We start from the raw sequence: 18,089 nt of genomic DNA on the forward strand, positions 1-18,089 counted from the left end.
TCCGATAAAGGTATTTTGTTTATCAAAATTCTTTTGTGGGTATAATTTAATGTAAAGTATGTCATGTAAATGAATGAAAAACAATCGGTGGAGCGCCTATGGTCCCGTGCAGCTCTCGTGCTTCGTGCGTATTAGCTGTTATAAAATACAGCTGGTTTGGAGCCGAAGGAAAAGAGACGCGTGTCCTAAGTACGGCACACAAAACAACTCCATCCGGATCGCACCCTGGAACTCTTTTTTTTCCATGGGGGAATTGTGTCAAAGAGCGCCACATAAGCTCATTATTTTATTTATTTTGACTGTCTGGTATGCACTACCCACTATGTCGTGGCTATCCCATCTAACAGCCTTTTATACTACGTGAGACACGTCTCATTGACCTTTTTTTTTACTCTGACTCGCTTCAGTGGACACATCCACAGCATTTAAGAGTGGAGACAAAGGCTTTTTTTCCCACAATTTTGAAGCCTCTTTTTATATACTTGACCTTTTTTTTTTTTAATCATTTAATTTCTTTGGCAGCGTTATTAACAATGTTCTTTGTGGTGCATACAATTTAGAAAACATTTAGTTTCACTTTACAAGGATGTTAAAGGTTAAGACTTTGTTTATTCTTTTCTTTTGTGGACTAACAAGTTAAAGTTGAACCACTGCCATAAAGACAATATCCATATGCAGCGACACATCCGGTAAAGAGTCGGGAAGTACGAGAAGTATGCATCCAGTCTAGTGCGGATGGTGCACATAATGACAAAAAGTCTGTGAAAATGACTCACATGTGTTTACACTTGCAAACTGCCTTGAAGGCACAAAGCACAGTGACATCTTTTCCTGTGACGCCGAGCTCCACCTTTCTTAAGCTCGCGCTCAAAAGAACTAATGCCCGCAACGTGGCTGTAATATTGCATATGCGTGCAACCAGGCCTCTCCCCGTCCCTCCGCGTGGGCCTAGAAAAGCAAGAAAGCAAAATGGAGCGCCATTGGCCAGGACGAGAGATGTCTCACCCCGTCGGAATACCGGAGAAGCTGACAGGTATGCGCATATTGGAATTTACACGTCAGCACGCACACCTGCGAGGAAAACACACCCGCTGAGCCTGTCCTCTCTGCTGAGTCGCATGCGTTAGACTGACAAGGACTAAAGAACTTTTTTTTTTTTTTTGGACAGCATGGGGCAGGTTGGGTGACCCTCTGGACCAATGGTGTGAAGAAGACGTCCTTACATAGGAGCCAGGCGGGGCCACGCTGGAATAAAACTCCTGGGCGGGGTGTGTCTCCAAAAAGTTTGTCGGCAGTCAAACTGTGAAGAGCAGCAGACTTTTTTTGGAAGGGGGAACCTTTGCACCCTCGAGGACCTTCCCGAGAGGACTCCAAAGCCTGAGCTCGGACCACTGAGAGCAAGGATGGCGGCTCCAGGGGGGCTCCTGGTTGAGACGACCTTTTCACACTCTTCTTACTTTGTCACTTTCTCATCATGTGTGTGACATTGATGCTGTTGTTTTGTAGTCGCTCACATCTCCTTATCACTTTTCCAGCCCAGCTATTGATTCTGTATCCGTTGGACGGAGAACTGATAAGGGCATGTGCATGACAATACCATCAGAGAGACAACATCAGGTCCTAATTGGTCACCAGAACCACTTAAACTGCTAAATTCTTTGGATGGGTAATCCAGAAAAGGGTTTTCTAAACTGAGGGTTGTGTCCCACAAAGGGGTCTTTGTTCGTGTAAAATGCTGTAAAAACTTGGTCAAGCATAGTTTCTTGTCAAAGGGCATGTTTAGTTGTTAATAATTAGGTTCTATGTACAGCATATGTTGATGTAATAGCGAAACATGTATTTTAGTACGTTTGGGTCACCATCTGTGCTAGTATGCTCTAACTGCACCCTGTCATTAAAATTGCTTGCATTTCTGCTGTAAAATCCGATGCACTGGGAATATTAACCGAAGCAAAAAAATTCCCTTCAGGCAGCTCAGGACACACCTGGTGCTTTGCTCATATTTGTCCCAAATATGTGAGCGAAACTCAAGCAATTGCTGGTGCAGAGCATGCTTACAATGGTCATACTTGTGCTTTTTTTTTTGGAAAGTTTAACTTTGTAAATGTGCTTCTTTTGACTTGGCTTGGCAAATGGAGCATGCTGACATGATAAAACATGACCGCCGTGACACCTTAATGCGACTATAACCGCACTGGGGGCGGGTGATGCGCCGGGTAAAGTGGAGAGCAAGAATTAGGTGAGTCACGTTAACGTGAGCTGCAAAATGCTGGCTTGCGTGATTGGTTATTTTCTTTTCAGCCAAAAGCGCAGTCTTTGCATAGTTGCCTGTTTTTAACGAGCATGCATCTCATACTTTGCCTAGTGTGCAAGAGCGAGCATGTTAAATATGTGCAAATTCACTGACCAAATCAACTGACATGAGATTAAATTAATAATATTTAATGTGTTTTTTTTTGTAATTGTCATATAGGAAGCAGATTTCCCAATAAGGCCAACATACTACACTCCACAGTTTATATCAGTGCTGTAAAAAGTCTGGCCTGCGGGCCATTTTTGCGATTGTTATAGGCTTTATTTTCTAAGAAAAGTAAAAAAACAATGGGCCACATAAGGTTAGGGAAAAAAGTTAAAATGTTAATGACAGTTGGTAACAGTTTGGTAGTAAAAAAAAATGCCCCAAAACCAACATTTTGCCTTATTGTACAAGACATCAAACTTTATATTTGATATTTCTAAAAATATTTGAAAAAAGTTACCGGTACATTCATTGTAGCACTTTTGTTAAATTGATAATTATAAAAAAGAATCTTTAGAAGATGTCACAATACTACTTTAAATAAAACCTCATTTTTAAACTTGAATGGTACAAAATAAAACACATTTTTATCCCCAAAAAATAACAAAATGTGTATTGTTATTTAGTAAGAGATCATACACAGAGACAAAAAAACGTTTTGCTTGTAAAAGAGTACAGAAAAGAATAGTACTCCCCCATTCTCAAAAGATTCATGTTGGGTCTACTGAAGACTAACTAATCCCTAGGTGTAAATGTGACTGTGACTGGTTATTTGCCTTTATGTACCCTGTGATCAGCTGACGACCAGTTCACGGTGTGCCACGCCTCTCAAACTAAGTCATCCATCCATTATCCGAACCGCTTATCCTGGGATAGAATAGAATAGAATAGAATAGAAAGCCTTTGTATGATGCAGATGCAATGAAATTGAGGTGAAAATCCAAGTTTGTATTTCAAGATTTAAAAATAGAATCAAAAATGAATAATGTAAAAATGACGCAAAACCAAACAAAATTCTACAGTGCAAAAAATGGCAATAAAAGGCACACTGGTTTGTTTTTAGAATGTTTCCCAAATCCAACATGAAATGGCCGTCCTTTTCCTTCTATTTTCCTGTATGTGACCTTCACCGTAAAAGGTTTGCAGCCCTGATTTGCGTACTTGATGTGCCGGTATGTAAATTTTGTGATTCCCAAACTCTGTTGGAACCCTCTTAAATCAGTCTGTCAAGAGTAAAATCCAGTAATTTTACGGCCAGTTTTGGGGTCTTTGTTGGATTAAATGAATGTCTGCTATGTTCTTTTTCATGAACTGCATACACTACTCTTATGACAACATCCATCCATTCATTTCCCATAGCGCTTGTCCCAATTAGGTTCATGGGTGAACTGGAGTTTATCCCAGCTGAATAAGGGCGAGTGGTAGGGTACACCCTGGACTGGTCGACATTAACATTCCCACTCACATTCAGACGTCTGGACAATTCAGTCTTCAATGATCCTGACATGCATGTTTTTGTAATGCAAGAGAGGAAGCCAGAGAAAAACCTACACATCCTTGGGGAGATCATGAAAACTTCACACAGAAAGGCCCAAGCCAAGATTCGAACCCCAAACATGAGCAGTTCAACCTAATGAGGACTAGTGCTATAGAATATGGATGAGTGGTGGGATCCTATTATCTTGGGAGACTAAAGTGTACATATCCCAAGTGAGGTAAAACAACTGGGGGGTGGGGTTGTAGGGGCGAGGGGGGGGGATGGAGCACAAAGGCACTTCCTAACCAGATGTATGACAAAAATGCTATTTTAAATATGGGCAAAATATGCGCACATATGCACGTGTAAAGTACATTCTCTTTATATATATTCAATTGTTATTTATACATTTTTCAATGCATACAAGATCCACTATCCTAACAATAACTCATATTTCTACCTCCTACGGAATCGCTGTAGAAATGCTGGACCATATTTACTTCCGTAAACAATACGTCGTGAGTGACGTCGTCGCTTCTTCTGTGCATGCGAGTCCCATTGGAGGCGCAGGTGTTCACGAGATCAGAGACAGAGGTTGCATTTATTATGTGATATGAACACTTACACAAAATAATCTTTTTTTTTTTAAATCCGAATTGAGTATTAAGACCTGCGATGTGAAACTAACCCAAGACATGTCAGCTATCTAGTGGTGATTGGTGGTATTACAAATTAAAACAATAGTCGGCCCCTGCATATTCGCAGTTCGGCACCAAGGAATGCACGTTTTGGATTATTCCCTCTATTTTCCGTGGAAAACACATATTGAATGCTTATCAGCATTTTTTTAAATTGTTGGGGTTTGTAAAGTATTCCCCCTAAAACAACTTTATTTAAAAAAAAAAAAAAGATTAAAACAGCCTGGTCACGGGCCGCATGCCACTACTTGCCCATCGCTGCTCTAGTGCAAGCATCGGCGCTGACATTTATTGTTCAGATTTACATGAGGTGTTGGCAAAAATTTAGTCGTACAAAATGAGCAAACATGTTTATTTCAAGACATGGTGTTATAGCCCAAATGTGCTTTAACATGTACAGTACATTATATGTATTTATTGACTTGAGACCATGTCTTACAAATGCAATTTGATTTGTTTGTCACTTAAAATTGCACTTCTCAGCTGGAGGGGGAGGACTGGTGCAAAAAACAAATCCAATTGTTACTGACCTCTTATTTTTAAAAATACCTATAGGTCTATCTTGTCCAAGTGTGAACATACTAGACCCTGTATATGTTAAGAGTTGTTTAATACATTGATTTTCTTTATGTTCTGGCAAACATAATAGCATAAAGGTTGCTTATACAACAACATATTTTCTCCTCTGCATTTTTGTGTGCATCACGATTCATGTTGAAACTGTGTTATATTTTCAGAGCAGTTTAAAACAGAAACTGCAGATTTGCAAATACGTGCAATTAAATGAAAAGGAATTTCAGTCATCTTAAAACTTGTAATACATTAAAAAAAAAAGATGTACAGGGATATAAAAAGTCTACGACCACTGCTAAATTATATGGTTTTGTGGTATAAACAATTTGAGACCACAAATAATCATTTCAAAACCTTTTGGACCTACTGTATAACCTGTACAAGTCAATTGAAAAAAACATTGACAACCTTTCAAGAGTGGAAGTAAAAAACTGAGGAAAAGTGGTTGCAAAAAGTGGTTGTGTTCAGAATTAGCCAATCACAGTCAAGCTCATGTTAAATGACAGTCAGCACACACCTGCCACCATTTAGAGGGCCTCCAAGTAAGTTCAGAAGTTCTTGGCGTTTGGCTTTTTCTGAATTTTTGCTTTTGAGCAAAAGCCTGAAAGTTTGATCTGACTGCTTACCAGAACGGTTCATAATTCCCTCCATGATTAAGGCCCCAGTTACAGCTGAAGAAAAAGTGCTTCAAAGCGTGCTGCTGCCATCAAGCTCTACTGTAGGGATGGTGTTCTTATGGTGAAGAATAGGCTCCGGTTTTCTGAATCTGAGCCGTAATTGCCCTCTGCGCATTCACCCCGACACCAGTTTTCTCATTTTTTCATCCATTTCTTGAGGAATGGATGGAAGCGTCACAGTTGTGCCATGTTTTCTTCACCTTATGACTTTCTTCATTGTGTTCTATGGTATATTTAATGCCTTGATAATGAATCTCCTTACTGATATCTTTGAACAATGACATCCCTCTCACACTGTGGATGCTCTTTCAAAACGGTGCTCGTGACTACAAAAAATGTCTGAAAAAAATGAACTTTCTATGGGGTTAATTGGAGGCGTTTTAAATGATGGCAGTTGGGTGCTGACTTCCACATGAGTTTGTGATTTGGGATTTCTGAACACAGCTACACCCCAAGCTATGGGAGGGTGTGCACACTTGTGCTACCACATTATCTCAGTTTATTTTTACTTCCCCTCTTAAAAAGATTAGTTGTACAGGGTGGAGGTCACATTAACGGATACATTTTTGAAATAATTAAACAATGAAAGGAGATTACATTAAAACAATTTCATAGGTTTGAGAATAAAATGTACTGTTACGAGCGTTAAGTCACAATTTTATGAAAATAAACAGAAAACTTGAAATATGAGATTGAGTTTTTTTCTATTGTTCTAATGTTCTATTACAAAAATCAAGTTGGCTTTTTAATTTTGTCACATGAGCTTTTTCTTGTAAAAAAAATAAAGTTACAATTTACAGTTATTTTCACATAAATTTCAATTTTTTCCCATAAATTATTTTTCAAAATATTACTATAACTATATACTAATGTTTTCTCATAGTTTTATTTTGTTATTTCATATTAAGAAATGTACCGGTAACTGTTTTAATATCTTCCGAATAAGTTAAAATAAAATTTGTATTTCTTCCTCATAATATTATTGCCTTTCTTTTCATAATATCTACGGTTAAATAATTATGTTTATCATCTCGTATTTCTTTTCAGTGTGGCCCTAATAATTTCGCAGGTCACAGAATGTTTATAGTGCAAAGTTAATGGGTCTCATTAAAACGTTAAATGCAAAAAAAAAAAAAAAAAAAAACAACAACAAAAAAAAAGGCAGTACATGATAACTCTAGCGCCCATGCATTGGCCCGAGCGTCATGAATAGAGGCGCAGCATGACGCCGACTTCAGACCAGGCCGACCATGGAGGTGCTGAGGGCCCACAGTCGCTTGGCTACGTTATCATCCATAGCTGCTGGGGCAGGAGTCTTGAGGACACAGTCACTGTTGAGAATACAAGGAGAGGACTACTTACTTACGTGAACATTGAGTATCTTTTTCGCTTGCTATGTTACCATTACAATAGTGTGTAATTTGTGTTAGGCAACCACTTCTTTAGAATAAGAAAAATTATATTTAACATATGTGCACAAGGACCTTGTATACCAAAATGTACCGTAATTGAAAATGGAATTTGGAATAAAACTAACTCTTCAAAGATGGCGATTGAATTGGTTCAATATTTTCATTTATTTGCATTTTCACCACTTGCCTGTAGTAGAGGCCACTGACATTGGCCAGACTCTCATCCACAGCACAGAAGATGGAGGTCTGAGCTCCTTCCCGGGGACTTTTGATCATCATCAGGAAAGGAATGAGGAGTGGATTCTTCCACAGGGCCGAAGGAAACACGTGGCGGCCCAACTCGGTACGGACGACGCCCGGGTGGAGGCAGTACGTGTTCACGCCAGTACCTGTTGATGGGAATCGTCTTTGTTAAAGCAAAATAAAAACACAACAGCAGAAAATGGAACAAGTAGAAGTTAATTTTAGCACACCTTTCAGCCTGATGGCCAGTTCCCTGCAGAAGAGTACATTGGCCAGTTTGCTTTGGCGGTAGCTCACATCAGGTTGGTAGTCTATATCCAAGTTGATGTCATCGAAGTGGATGCGGCCTGAAAGAAGGCACTCTTATGGCACATTTAAAACCAAAGAAACTAGCTACTTTTAGATGACCGCAACAACTATTGTCTAAATCTAGGTTCAATTTATCATGGCCAAATGATACTGGTAGCGGTGGTTGTACTTTCAAGAAGTCCAGGAAACTGGTGATGTTTGCAGATGCCGAACATCGCATTCTTCTCCAAAAGTAGTGCAACAGTGAAGACAATAAAAAAAGGAGAAAAGAACAACATTTCCGATTTTTTTCCCCAGGCATTTCAACTTTTTCTTTGTAATGGAACACACATTTTTTGGGGTAAGCAAAAGTATGTATATAGTATTTATAGACTTAAGAGAGATTAAAGTCAGTAAGACTCAATGATTAGACTGGAAAGAAAACATATCTTACCCTTCTCATGCGCCAAGCTGGAGACAATGACTATTCGACTCGGGGCAGACTTTTTCAGCAGCTCGCCGAGAAGGTTGGTAAGCAGGAAGTGTCCCAGGTGGTTGACGCCAAACTGCATTTCGAAACCTTCATCAGTCTTCCACTTCGGGCACATCATGACACCTGGCAAATAAATAACAAACTTGAACGACACTAAGTGGTGTACAGAACAGAACTCAGTAGTGTGCATGTATTGTTCCACTCCAGTCCTATAGGTGGTGGTACCGCACATTATGTAAAGAGCGATCCATATTGTTACCGAGGTTTTTAAGAGGACAAGGACGGTTATTTTTATGAATAAGGACGAAGGGACGAGGACGGAAGGGTACGCAGGTCGTGGGAGGACGGACCGGCAAAAGAGGGTAAAATGCCCAGCTCGCTTTGCAGACACCTGGATCAATTAGAAAGGTAATATGTCATTTATGCTAACTTGGTGTGATTCCACGAGACAGCAAATATATTTTGAAAAGTTTGATGATGTCATTGTTATCGCTAGTGTTAACCTCGCGACCGGAAGTTAGCACGCCGTTGTACCCCAAATGTGGAAGAAGTGCATGCATTATTCGTGTTGTTCAATTAATTGCTGTAGCCCTAATTTAAATATTTCACCTTTGGAGTAGGAAAGTCTTAGGAGGCACACCTGCGTTGTTAATGAGGATGTCCAAGCGCTGCTCATTCATTACAACATCTTTGGCCAAGTCTCTGACCGACTGCAAGGAAGCCAGATCAAGCCTCTTCACCACCACGTTGCTGTTACCACTCTGCTGGCTGATGGAGTCGGCCGCCAAGCGGGCTTTGGTCAAGTCCCTGCAGGCGAGGATTACTCTGGCCCCTTAGACAAAAACAGGGGTGAAATCAAAAGACATGTAAATTCAAGATAAGAATCAACTGATAGTAAGCACTCACCTCGTCGGGCCAGATCCAAGGCCGTCTCCTTCCCAATGCCGGTGTTGGCGCCCGTGATCAGCACTGTTTTCCCATCCAGTCTGGCCTTGCTCCGACACACTCCCCCCGCCAGCCACCTGCGCAAGGCCAGCAGGCTCGCCCCTGGAAGAGGGAAAACATGCTGTTAAAAGCTACAGCAATGTTTGTAAGCATTTGGACATTCCATTGTATTTTAAACAAAATACTCAACTTTGGACAATCAAAGGTGACTCCCTTTAAAGGAAAATAAAGCAATGATGTGCCAATGATGTCAAAACACAGCCAGAAGATCTGATTGATTACCGTTCTGATGTCACCCTTTTTAAAAGCACCTCCAGCTGTCCACTTTTGTCTGCTTCTACAGTAATAGAAATTGTCTTAACCCAGTAAACAGCGTTGTGTCACTGTTATAGTATACACAATTTTCTCCATAAGATCACGAATAAAAGTGCAGATACTGTGATGACTTGTGGTATCCGCAATTCTGCTCACAGCTCTATATGGAATGTGGGGATTGCTATGATGTGCTGTGATGTATCACCTAACAGTTTGCTCTCAGGGGCATGGGGGATTTCTAAAAGAAAGGCAATGCGTGGTTAAAAATATCATGTTTTTGGTCTGGTCGTGCGTCTGTTCGCTTCTAACCGAGACCAGTTACATCCTTGTCAATTTTGCTTCCGCTCGTACGCGTTGTCGGTCACCATGATTAATAAACAAGATTAATCAACAAACATATATCCGTTTTACCTGTAACAATTGCAACGGTGATACCGATGGCGTGCTTCCCGACAAACTCTCCCGCTGTCTCGACGCAGTGGTGCATTTTGATTATTCTTTTTAACTAACAGACAATTAAACAATTGAAGAAGTATTGTAAGTAAGAGACGCTCCTTGGCAACACTCCTGACACACTCATCAGATCACTGCTTGTGACACCAAACGCGATTTAACTGTATGAGGATGAGCTGTAACTTGACGTGACACTTTCAATAAACATTGGGACGAATCGGAAATGACGTAATTAAACCACTTCTTTTGTTGTCTCCGGAAGCTGAACATCATTGGTTTCATTTAATTTTGTGGTTTTATTTTTAGTATCACGAGTTTTTTTTTCATTCCTACATTTTAAGACCGGTCTATAGTGAGGTTTCAACGGGACGCTTAGGGGGGAAAAAAACATACCCTGTGGTGCTTGAACTGTCCTTTTATTTTGTTTATCTTCGTTTCCTTTTCCGGTTTCATCGTAACTTTATTAATAAGGATTGTTATTTGTTTGATTGTTGACATCCTATTCGATATGTAATGTTATTTAGTCAGACTATTTCACTAAAGGGAAATGTAAAAAAAACTGTATATATTAACAAAAATAAAATTGTAACCCGGAAGAGTCGGGCCATCGTGCCACGTCAGTTAACCGTCAAGTGGCTGTTGCGCATAACCGCCAAGTTCGTGCGTTTCTTCTTGTTACTGTGACAATGCAACAGCTGGTATCACTGTGCTGTCTGCTCTTCCACATTTTAGTGGTGTTCGCCACCGAGTTCACGTTTGAGCTCCCCAATAACGAACAATTATGTTTCTACGAGGAGATGGACAATGGTGACAAATTTGAGTTAGACTACCAAGTAAGTCTTGAAAGCTGTCACCGTGTCACGATCTGCTTATAGCGGTAAAGCTGCGTTTTAGTTTCACTTTTTGTTATATTTTATGTGTATTCATCTACGTATACGGCTGTATTTAGGTCAGAAGTTAAAACAAAATATTGACTAAGCTTCCTTAACATACTTTTGTGGAATTGTGGTTTGAACAGCTGTCGAATTGGTTGAGCGAGCCTACCTGATAAAGGGTACTCCGTTTACGACGGAGCGACGTACGTAACGAATACAATTATGTTTTGTGGAAGTTGGAATATGTTAAGTAAAATCCTGATTGCATAATTGTATGAAAACAGTTATAGACCGTAAATAATTAAAAAAAAATAGTTCGGCGGTAACCGAGCGTGTCTTGTTGTGCCGTACGTGTCACCGCCAACTCACGCCATGCAATAATCTACGGCACAGGTAATAAAGTCTCAATTAGAGAACATATTTGTAGGCCCTAAATATAACCAGTGGGAACTGGTAACTGAGCTTGTCTTCTTTAAACGCATGACTCTGTATGTAACGGCCGTAACCTACGCTAACGCAGTTGTAAAGACATAATTGCGGTGCAGTGAATATTTGAATGAAAAACACTTTTAAAACAAACAAATGAAAACCAAAGAGTAAGGAAGTACTTTATTGCGCGCTAATGTCAAAACATTGTATGTTGGTTAAATCAGAGGTGGGCATTCCGTCCCAGGGACGGATTTGTGTTGTGAAGTCCCTTACTACCCGTTGAGACGCCCTACCTATGCCCACTCCGAGAGCTCCGTGTTTTTATGGGAATTTTCTTTTTGTCCTACCTGTCGTACGTTCGGTTAAAAGCGGTGAGTACTTACAATTTTTGTTTTTATTGAGTCATTGCCTCAAAAATACTTTTGGCCAGTGTTTTCATAGCTTTTAAGCATTGTGTGTTTTCTTGTAGTAGCTTTTGAGCATAGTGTCGATCTGTTGACCACATTAATCACTCAGTATATGTATACCAGTCAGTTGTCAGGATGTTCTACCAGTTTGAGCTTCCGCAAGTATTTTCTCAAGGGGTTTTTTAAAGTTCTACCTAGCAGTCTGCATCTAAAGAATACAAGCTGAAAGCGCACTGTAGTATTTTGGCTGTCAAATTAGCCTTCGGTAGGAGGTTTCGCAAAGGGTAGGACATTTTGGCAGAACAGACTGTCAAATCAGCCTTCTGTAGGAAGTTTCGGCAGGGTAGGACAATTTGGCAGAACAACAGTCCGTCCGTCCGGGGACGCCCATTTTGTGGACGGTCCGACGGAAGTCGAGAACTCTTTTAAAAAGGACGGACAAAGCAATAATGGCGGTAGGTTTTCGTCCGTCCCTATCAAGCCATGGCTGATGTGTTGTGTTGGGTTCTTTTAACTCATTCACTGCCAGACATTTTCAAACCCCTCTTTTACCATATAATGTTTGAAAAAATATATAAATACATTACTGGGATTGAATGGCAAAACTGTGAAAAGACAAATTCTTCAATGGCAGTGAATGAGTTAAAAAGAAAGACTGCCTTGCTAAAAGCCTGCAACCTCATGCAAGTGTAAACAAGCCCGTACTCTCTTTCATGTGCTTTCTCTCCCTGCAGTATTGTTCTCACAGGCATAGTCTGCCCTCTAGTGGACGCCCATTTCACTGACGGGGAAAAAAAACAAAAAATACGAAAAGCTATGACCTGGAAGTGGAAGACGTTCGCTTTCCTCCTAAAATAACTTTGCCTTATTTTGCAATCATTATTTTTATTGCGAAGTAATGCAATAAAAAGTGAAAATGTGCAACAAAACCCAATATTATTGTGTTGTCACACAATCTTACATACTCTCATGATGTCCTCTGGCTTTCTCCGGTCCGCGCTTCATCATCATCATCATCACATCATGACGCTGGTTGATGGCAGCTAACAGTTGTAAACAATTCAATCAATCGATGTGCATAGGAAATTAGCGAGCTAATGAGCTTGACATTATGTCTTTTTTGGGCGGGCGGCGGCGGGGGCAGATCGAACGGAATGCAGGGGCGGAAGCGCTTTAAAAGGATGATTTTTATGAATAAGAACGGAGGGCCCAACTCTGTTGGTTGTGATCACTCAAAACGGCTCCTGTTTTCTTCCTTTGAAAAGGTGATATCAGGAGGCAACTACGACGTGAACTGTTTTGTGGCGGACCCTCAAGATAACATCTTGTACAAGGATGAGAAGAAGCAGTACGGCACCTTCTCTCACGTCACCACCATGACGGGTGTCTACAAGGCCTGCTTTAGCAACAAATTCTCCACGTTTTCACACAAATACGTCTATCTGGATTTCCGGCACGGTGACGAGAATCCTCTCCTGCCCGGCATGACCAGAACCACAGCGCTGACTCAGGTAAGACAGTCCCATTATTATTGCCGTCAAGATATGAATTCTTATTGAATCTCTTTGTGTGTCTATTGAGGGGTGTAACAGTACACGTGGGTGTATTAATACCTTTCGGTATGGCATGTTCGATTCGGTCCACTTATTAGCGCGAGCTTACGCACGGGCGCTATTGACTGTTAAATGCGGGAGAGGAGAGTGGCGGCACAACCGTGAGAGCCAGAAAAGAGCCAGAGCTCGAAGGTGCCCCCGTACACTGCGGTCTCCTGTTTGGGAACATTCTGGCTGTCCTGTTAAAATCGGCGATGGGGAAAGATACGTGGTTAAGTCGAAAGTTGTACGCCGACATTGCTACATGAGATGGGCGGCAGGAAGCACGTCTAACATGCACGGCATCATCCGACTGTGAATGTTTCTTAGACGAGGGAGCAAAAACGGCAAACTTAAATAGCGAGATTTTCATATTGTAGCGTCTTCCAGGAACACGCCGTCAGACGTAGTTTAATTATCACGTTTTTATTAATCCAAGTACAACTGCTCGCGCTCTTCTTTCTCTGCTGCTCCACTCGCTTGCCGTACGATGCATTCATGAACCTCGGAAACATCACAACTCCGCAACACACAAATCCGACCACAACACAGATAACCCAATTCGTTACAATATGCTGTTGAACATTCAAAGATTTCAATGCCTAAAAAGTGTATACAATTTCATAAAGACTTTTTAAATGTACTGTATTTGTTTCATTATAAAGAGTTTTAATATATTTAGCAATAATTCTAACTGTTATTGTATGTATTTTCTTTATCACAAAAAGTGTGTATATGTACTGCGATGACAACTTGGCTTTAACTTGAATACTTAGATGTGTCATAGGCTGTTGCTGCTGAGTGTTTAAAGATGTCAGTGTCTTCATAATTTACAAAATTAAGAGATCTTTACTGTTAGTGTATTTTTTATTCTGGTGTAATTTCTTAGAATCTCACCCGAATGGTTCGCTTGTATTTATTTTTTTGAAAAAAGGTACAGTTTACTTATCATCTTTTCAAAATATATTTAAAAAAAACAAAAAAAAAAAACTTTTTTTTTTTGTACCAAAAATAAACCGAACCGAAGTTTCCAAAAAACCAAACCGAAATGTGATTTAGCGTACCGTTACACCCCTAGTGTCTATAAAGTCTCTTTAACACGGAGATGCCGCATTACAACCGTCGCAAAGACACAGCTTTTATTCACTTTGGCTTTGTCCTCTGTTACGACACTAACCATCTTCAAAGACGGAAAATTGCCAGGTCATCTGGACACCTGACCCATTCTGTGTCAATGCCGTTAAACAGAATCACATCGACTTTGAACATGCGGCAATACAACTTTTTAGAAACAAGAGTACAAATACGTATCTTCCCCTCCAAAAGTATCGGTGCATCTCAGTCAATTGCTTTTTTTTTTTTGTATACTGAAGTCATTTGGGTTTCAGCTCAAGAGATGAATGAGAAACAAGTTTAGAATTCCAGAATTCCTTTATTTCATGGTAGGGAGTTAAACAACTCCGGACGGAGCACCTTTTGTTTGAACCCACCCACTTATCAAGTGAGAAAAAGTATTGGAACGATTTTCGCTGTTTGATGTTGCTCTGTCGTTGCCTTTTCGATTGTTTGCTTTAACATTAGTTAGTGCTTGTTTTTGTCTTTGGGTTTTCAAATGAATATTGCATTTGCTATTAAGCAAACATGAAGGACAGACCTAGAACTATGGGAGGAATGCAAACCATTTTGAAGCTGAGAGATGAGGGAAAATCGATTATAGCTATTGCACAAACATTCAACAACAAAAACAAGAACTTCATCGTGAGGGAAGGTGGCTGAAAAAGCATTTCAAATGAAGAAAGTGACATTCTTCCAATACTTGGGCTCACTTAAGTGGGTGACTTCAAACGAAAGGTGCTCAGTGCGAAGTTGTTTTTCCACAACTAGTACACGTGATGAAATAAAAGCAGGAATTTTGAACGTTAGTGTGATGTTCATCTTTTGATATGAAATCCAAATGTCTCAAATATACAGTAACAAAGGAATCGAGCCATTCGAAAACTTTTGTAGGGGACTGTACATAAAGCACTCGTACGATACCGAGTAACAATAGTTGATAATGCCGTTACCTTAACCAAATAGTTCCAAAACACAAAATGTTTTGTGAGCATGGCAATGTTGAGGCAATTCCGCAGAGATGACAAGGGATGATGGATGGTCATCATTTTAACAATGTAAATGTGCTTTTCTTCACAGTTGGAAACAACGTGCGTGTCCATCCACGAGATCCTGAAAGTGGTATTGGCGTCGCAGACCTGGTATCGGCTCAGGGAAGCGCACGACCAAAGCAGGGCGGATCACATCAACAGCAACGTCACTCTGTGGTCCGTCGGCGAAACGGTCCTGCTGTTTGTCATCAGCGTGGGCCAAGTCATGTTGCTCAAGAGCTTTTTCACCGATAAGAAAGGCCCGGTGGCCGTCCCGACATAGAACACGTCTCCTCCAGCACATCAGGAGGACAGCATTTGTTTTTTTCCCCTCAATATCTTACAAATTGTTTTTGCTGGAAAGAGATGCCACACAGACTTGTTTAAAATAAGTTTCTGATAGAAGGATAATTTATTGTTCTACAGTCAAAGTACAACACTGAGGAATTGACACTAACCAAGTTGCCTTGATAATACGAAATGTCATCACATTAGTCTAGAACGAGCAGGGCTGGACTGGTGAAAAAAATAAAAATCAGCCCAGGCATTTTGGTTTAAATCGGCATCCTCGCATGTTTTGCTGATCTTAAAGATGCTGCCATTTTATTTGTTATTGCTTAGCTTATAGTGTACGTCTAGCTCATGCACACTGATTTGCATTCGCTAGCTAACAGCCAATCAGAGCCGACACTGTTTTGCATTCATGACCCTTTCGTTCAAATCACATCTGAAAAGCACGATAAAAATCTCTTAACTGCTTCACATTTCTAAGCACTGCTTTTTACTTAGGGTTGTTCCTGCTTGCATTAGGAATAGGAAATGTGTTGAGAGGTTCTGGATATGTGTGCATTTTACTTCATGAACCCATGACTGTGGATATGATAAACAATTCTTCTTAGACTTCTCAGCCAACTTGTTTGCTAGCTATGGTGTGAAAATAATGGATAGAATTGACATTGATTGTATAGTCTAGTCTAAAGACAGATTGTGATAAAAATTTGGGGTCAGACACCTGAGCATCGCTAGCTACCTACCACTAAACTCTGCCACTGATGTAGATTAAGTTTGCCGCGTATATCGTAATTGGATTAATTGGCTGCTTCCACTAAATTATGGGCCGTTCATTTCGGGAGAAAATGGGGGAAAATAATAAAATAGCACTGTATTGGCCCAAAAATACGCAGAGCCCACAGGGCATCAAATGCTCTATGCCAGATGGCCAGTCCAGCCCTGAAAATAAGACTCAAGTTGAAGCCGATATCTTTGTGTTCATTGTTTGTCCTAATTTATGTGGGAAAGGTTGTTACAAGTTTCCAAATAGACATTTCTACCTTGCTTTTTCCATTTTCTAAAAAGTGTTTTTTTTTGTACTGTATGTTGGTGCCTTACTTTTTTTTCGTATCTAGAGAATACAAGGTCTTTGTCTTGCTTTCCTGCCAGTTTTAAAGAATCATCCTTAACCAATATTACACAAGGCAATGTTGACTAGAAATAGTACAAATGAATAATTGTCTTTGTGCTTTAGTAAACAAACAACATATACTGCTCGAAGTTCTCATTAATAAAAATCTGATTCATGTTCAACGTAAAGAGAAAGGCTGCATTCTTGTCATCCTGCGTTACGAGAGGAGTCGATGGACAAAAGAGCGATGCGAGTGGATGGAGTGATTGACACCATAAAATGTGTGGGAAGGCATATACTCCCCCTGGTAGACCAGACAAATGACATTACTTTTCAAAAAAGCTGTTTTTCCAACGATGTTGATGGTGGTGGTGGTAGTTTTCTTTTTGTCACTTTTTAAATTACCAAATTCAATCCCTGAAGACGTTACATTTTCATGATTTGCTTTTTCAGGCATCACAAATATGACTCTGGTTTCCTCCCACATTCCAAAAACATGCGTGGTAGGTTGATTGGACGCTCTAAATTGACCCTAAGTATGATTGTGAATGTGTTTGTTTGTCTCTGTGTGCCCTGTGATTGGCTGGCAACCAGTTCGGGGTGTCCCCGACTACTGCCCGATGACAGCTGGGATAGGCTGGGATAGGCTCGTAGCATGCCCGCGACCCTTGTGAGGACAAGCGGTATAGATGATGGATGGATGGATGGATGATAATAATAATGACCACTAATGTGGCATTTCTGTCTTTCTTTTATGACCCCCAAAATTAGGGTGTCTTATGCATTTATTTATATTTTGTTTATTGTGAATTTTGTTTTTTTAACTGTTAGTGGAAATTTAATTAGCTCAAAGTTTATTAATGTATTGGCGCCAAACAGTTAACTCAATACATTTGAATGGACAAGATCGTCGGGGGCTCCCGGTCCAAGATGGCGGCTAAGTGTGCAATGTGCAGAAACAGCCAGTTTCTTCGACTAATTTAATCTCTATTTTACTTACCAAGAATTGTTTTTTCCTTGCCTCAATTTTGCTTCATCTGCACCACGCAGTGACATTAAAGGCTGTTATCTATCATATTGTATCCACACCTCCTGTACTGTACAGCACTTTTTAGAGCTGTGGTTGTTGCTCTGCAGGCTGCACAGACTTGGGTAACTGGACCAATTAGAAAAGTAATGCGCCTTTTACGCTAACTTGTAGCTTAGCGACCGGAAGTTAGCGCGTCGTTGTACACTGAAGTGTGGTCAAAATAATACTACCGTTGAATGTAACTTAACTATTACAAGTCCCACTCGTAGCATGCAGCTTCGATAAAAAGAACAAGGTTTCACTTTTTTTAATTTTTTTTTTAATGTCTTCTTAGATG

At 40.3% G+C, this 18,089-nt stretch overlaps 2 protein-coding genes and 1 long non-coding RNA gene across 3 annotated transcripts; 2 read left to right on the top strand and 1 right to left on the bottom strand.

Annotated features, from left to right (window-relative positions):
* The first annotated feature begins 915 nt into the window (after positions 1 to 915).
* LOC147150061 (uncharacterized) lies at positions 916 to 3,550 on the top strand. Its single transcript, XR_015086039.1, has 2 exons — positions 916 to 1,033; positions 1,169 to 3,550. It is a non-coding gene; the product is annotated as an uncharacterized LOC147150061 (long non-coding RNA).
* A 1,259-nt stretch (positions 3,551 to 4,809) lies between these two features.
* Positions 4,810 to 10,073, bottom strand: LOC147150062 (retinol dehydrogenase 13). Its single transcript, XM_086024858.1, has 7 exons — positions 9,832 to 10,073; positions 9,067 to 9,207; positions 8,801 to 8,992; positions 8,122 to 8,283; positions 7,610 to 7,726; positions 7,324 to 7,525; positions 4,810 to 7,055 (listed from the first exon to the last, which is right to left on the bottom strand). Exons 1-7 carry the CDS (start codon positions 9,905 to 9,907, stop codon positions 6,959 to 6,961), a joined length of 987 nt encoding a protein of 328 aa, XP_085880984.1. The 5' UTR covers positions 9,908 to 10,073; the 3' UTR covers positions 4,810 to 6,958.
* A 404-nt stretch (positions 10,074 to 10,477) lies between these two features.
* tmed3 (transmembrane p24 trafficking protein 3) lies at positions 10,478 to 15,855 on the top strand. Its single transcript, XM_086024859.1, has 3 exons — positions 10,478 to 10,706; positions 12,850 to 13,095; positions 15,370 to 15,855. Exons 1-3 carry the CDS (start codon positions 10,560 to 10,562, stop codon positions 15,601 to 15,603), a joined length of 627 nt encoding a protein of 208 aa, XP_085880985.1. The 5' UTR covers positions 10,478 to 10,559; the 3' UTR covers positions 15,604 to 15,855.
* Positions 15,856 to 18,089: the final 2,234 nt, after the last annotated feature.

The sequence above is a fragment of the Filicampus tigris genome, chromosome 3 (assembly GCF_054856515.1).
Source record: "Filicampus tigris isolate MCC_2025a chromosome 3, RoL_Ftig_1.0, whole genome shotgun sequence".
Classification (NCBI taxonomy): domain Eukaryota; kingdom Metazoa; phylum Chordata; class Actinopteri; order Syngnathiformes; family Syngnathidae; genus Filicampus; species Filicampus tigris.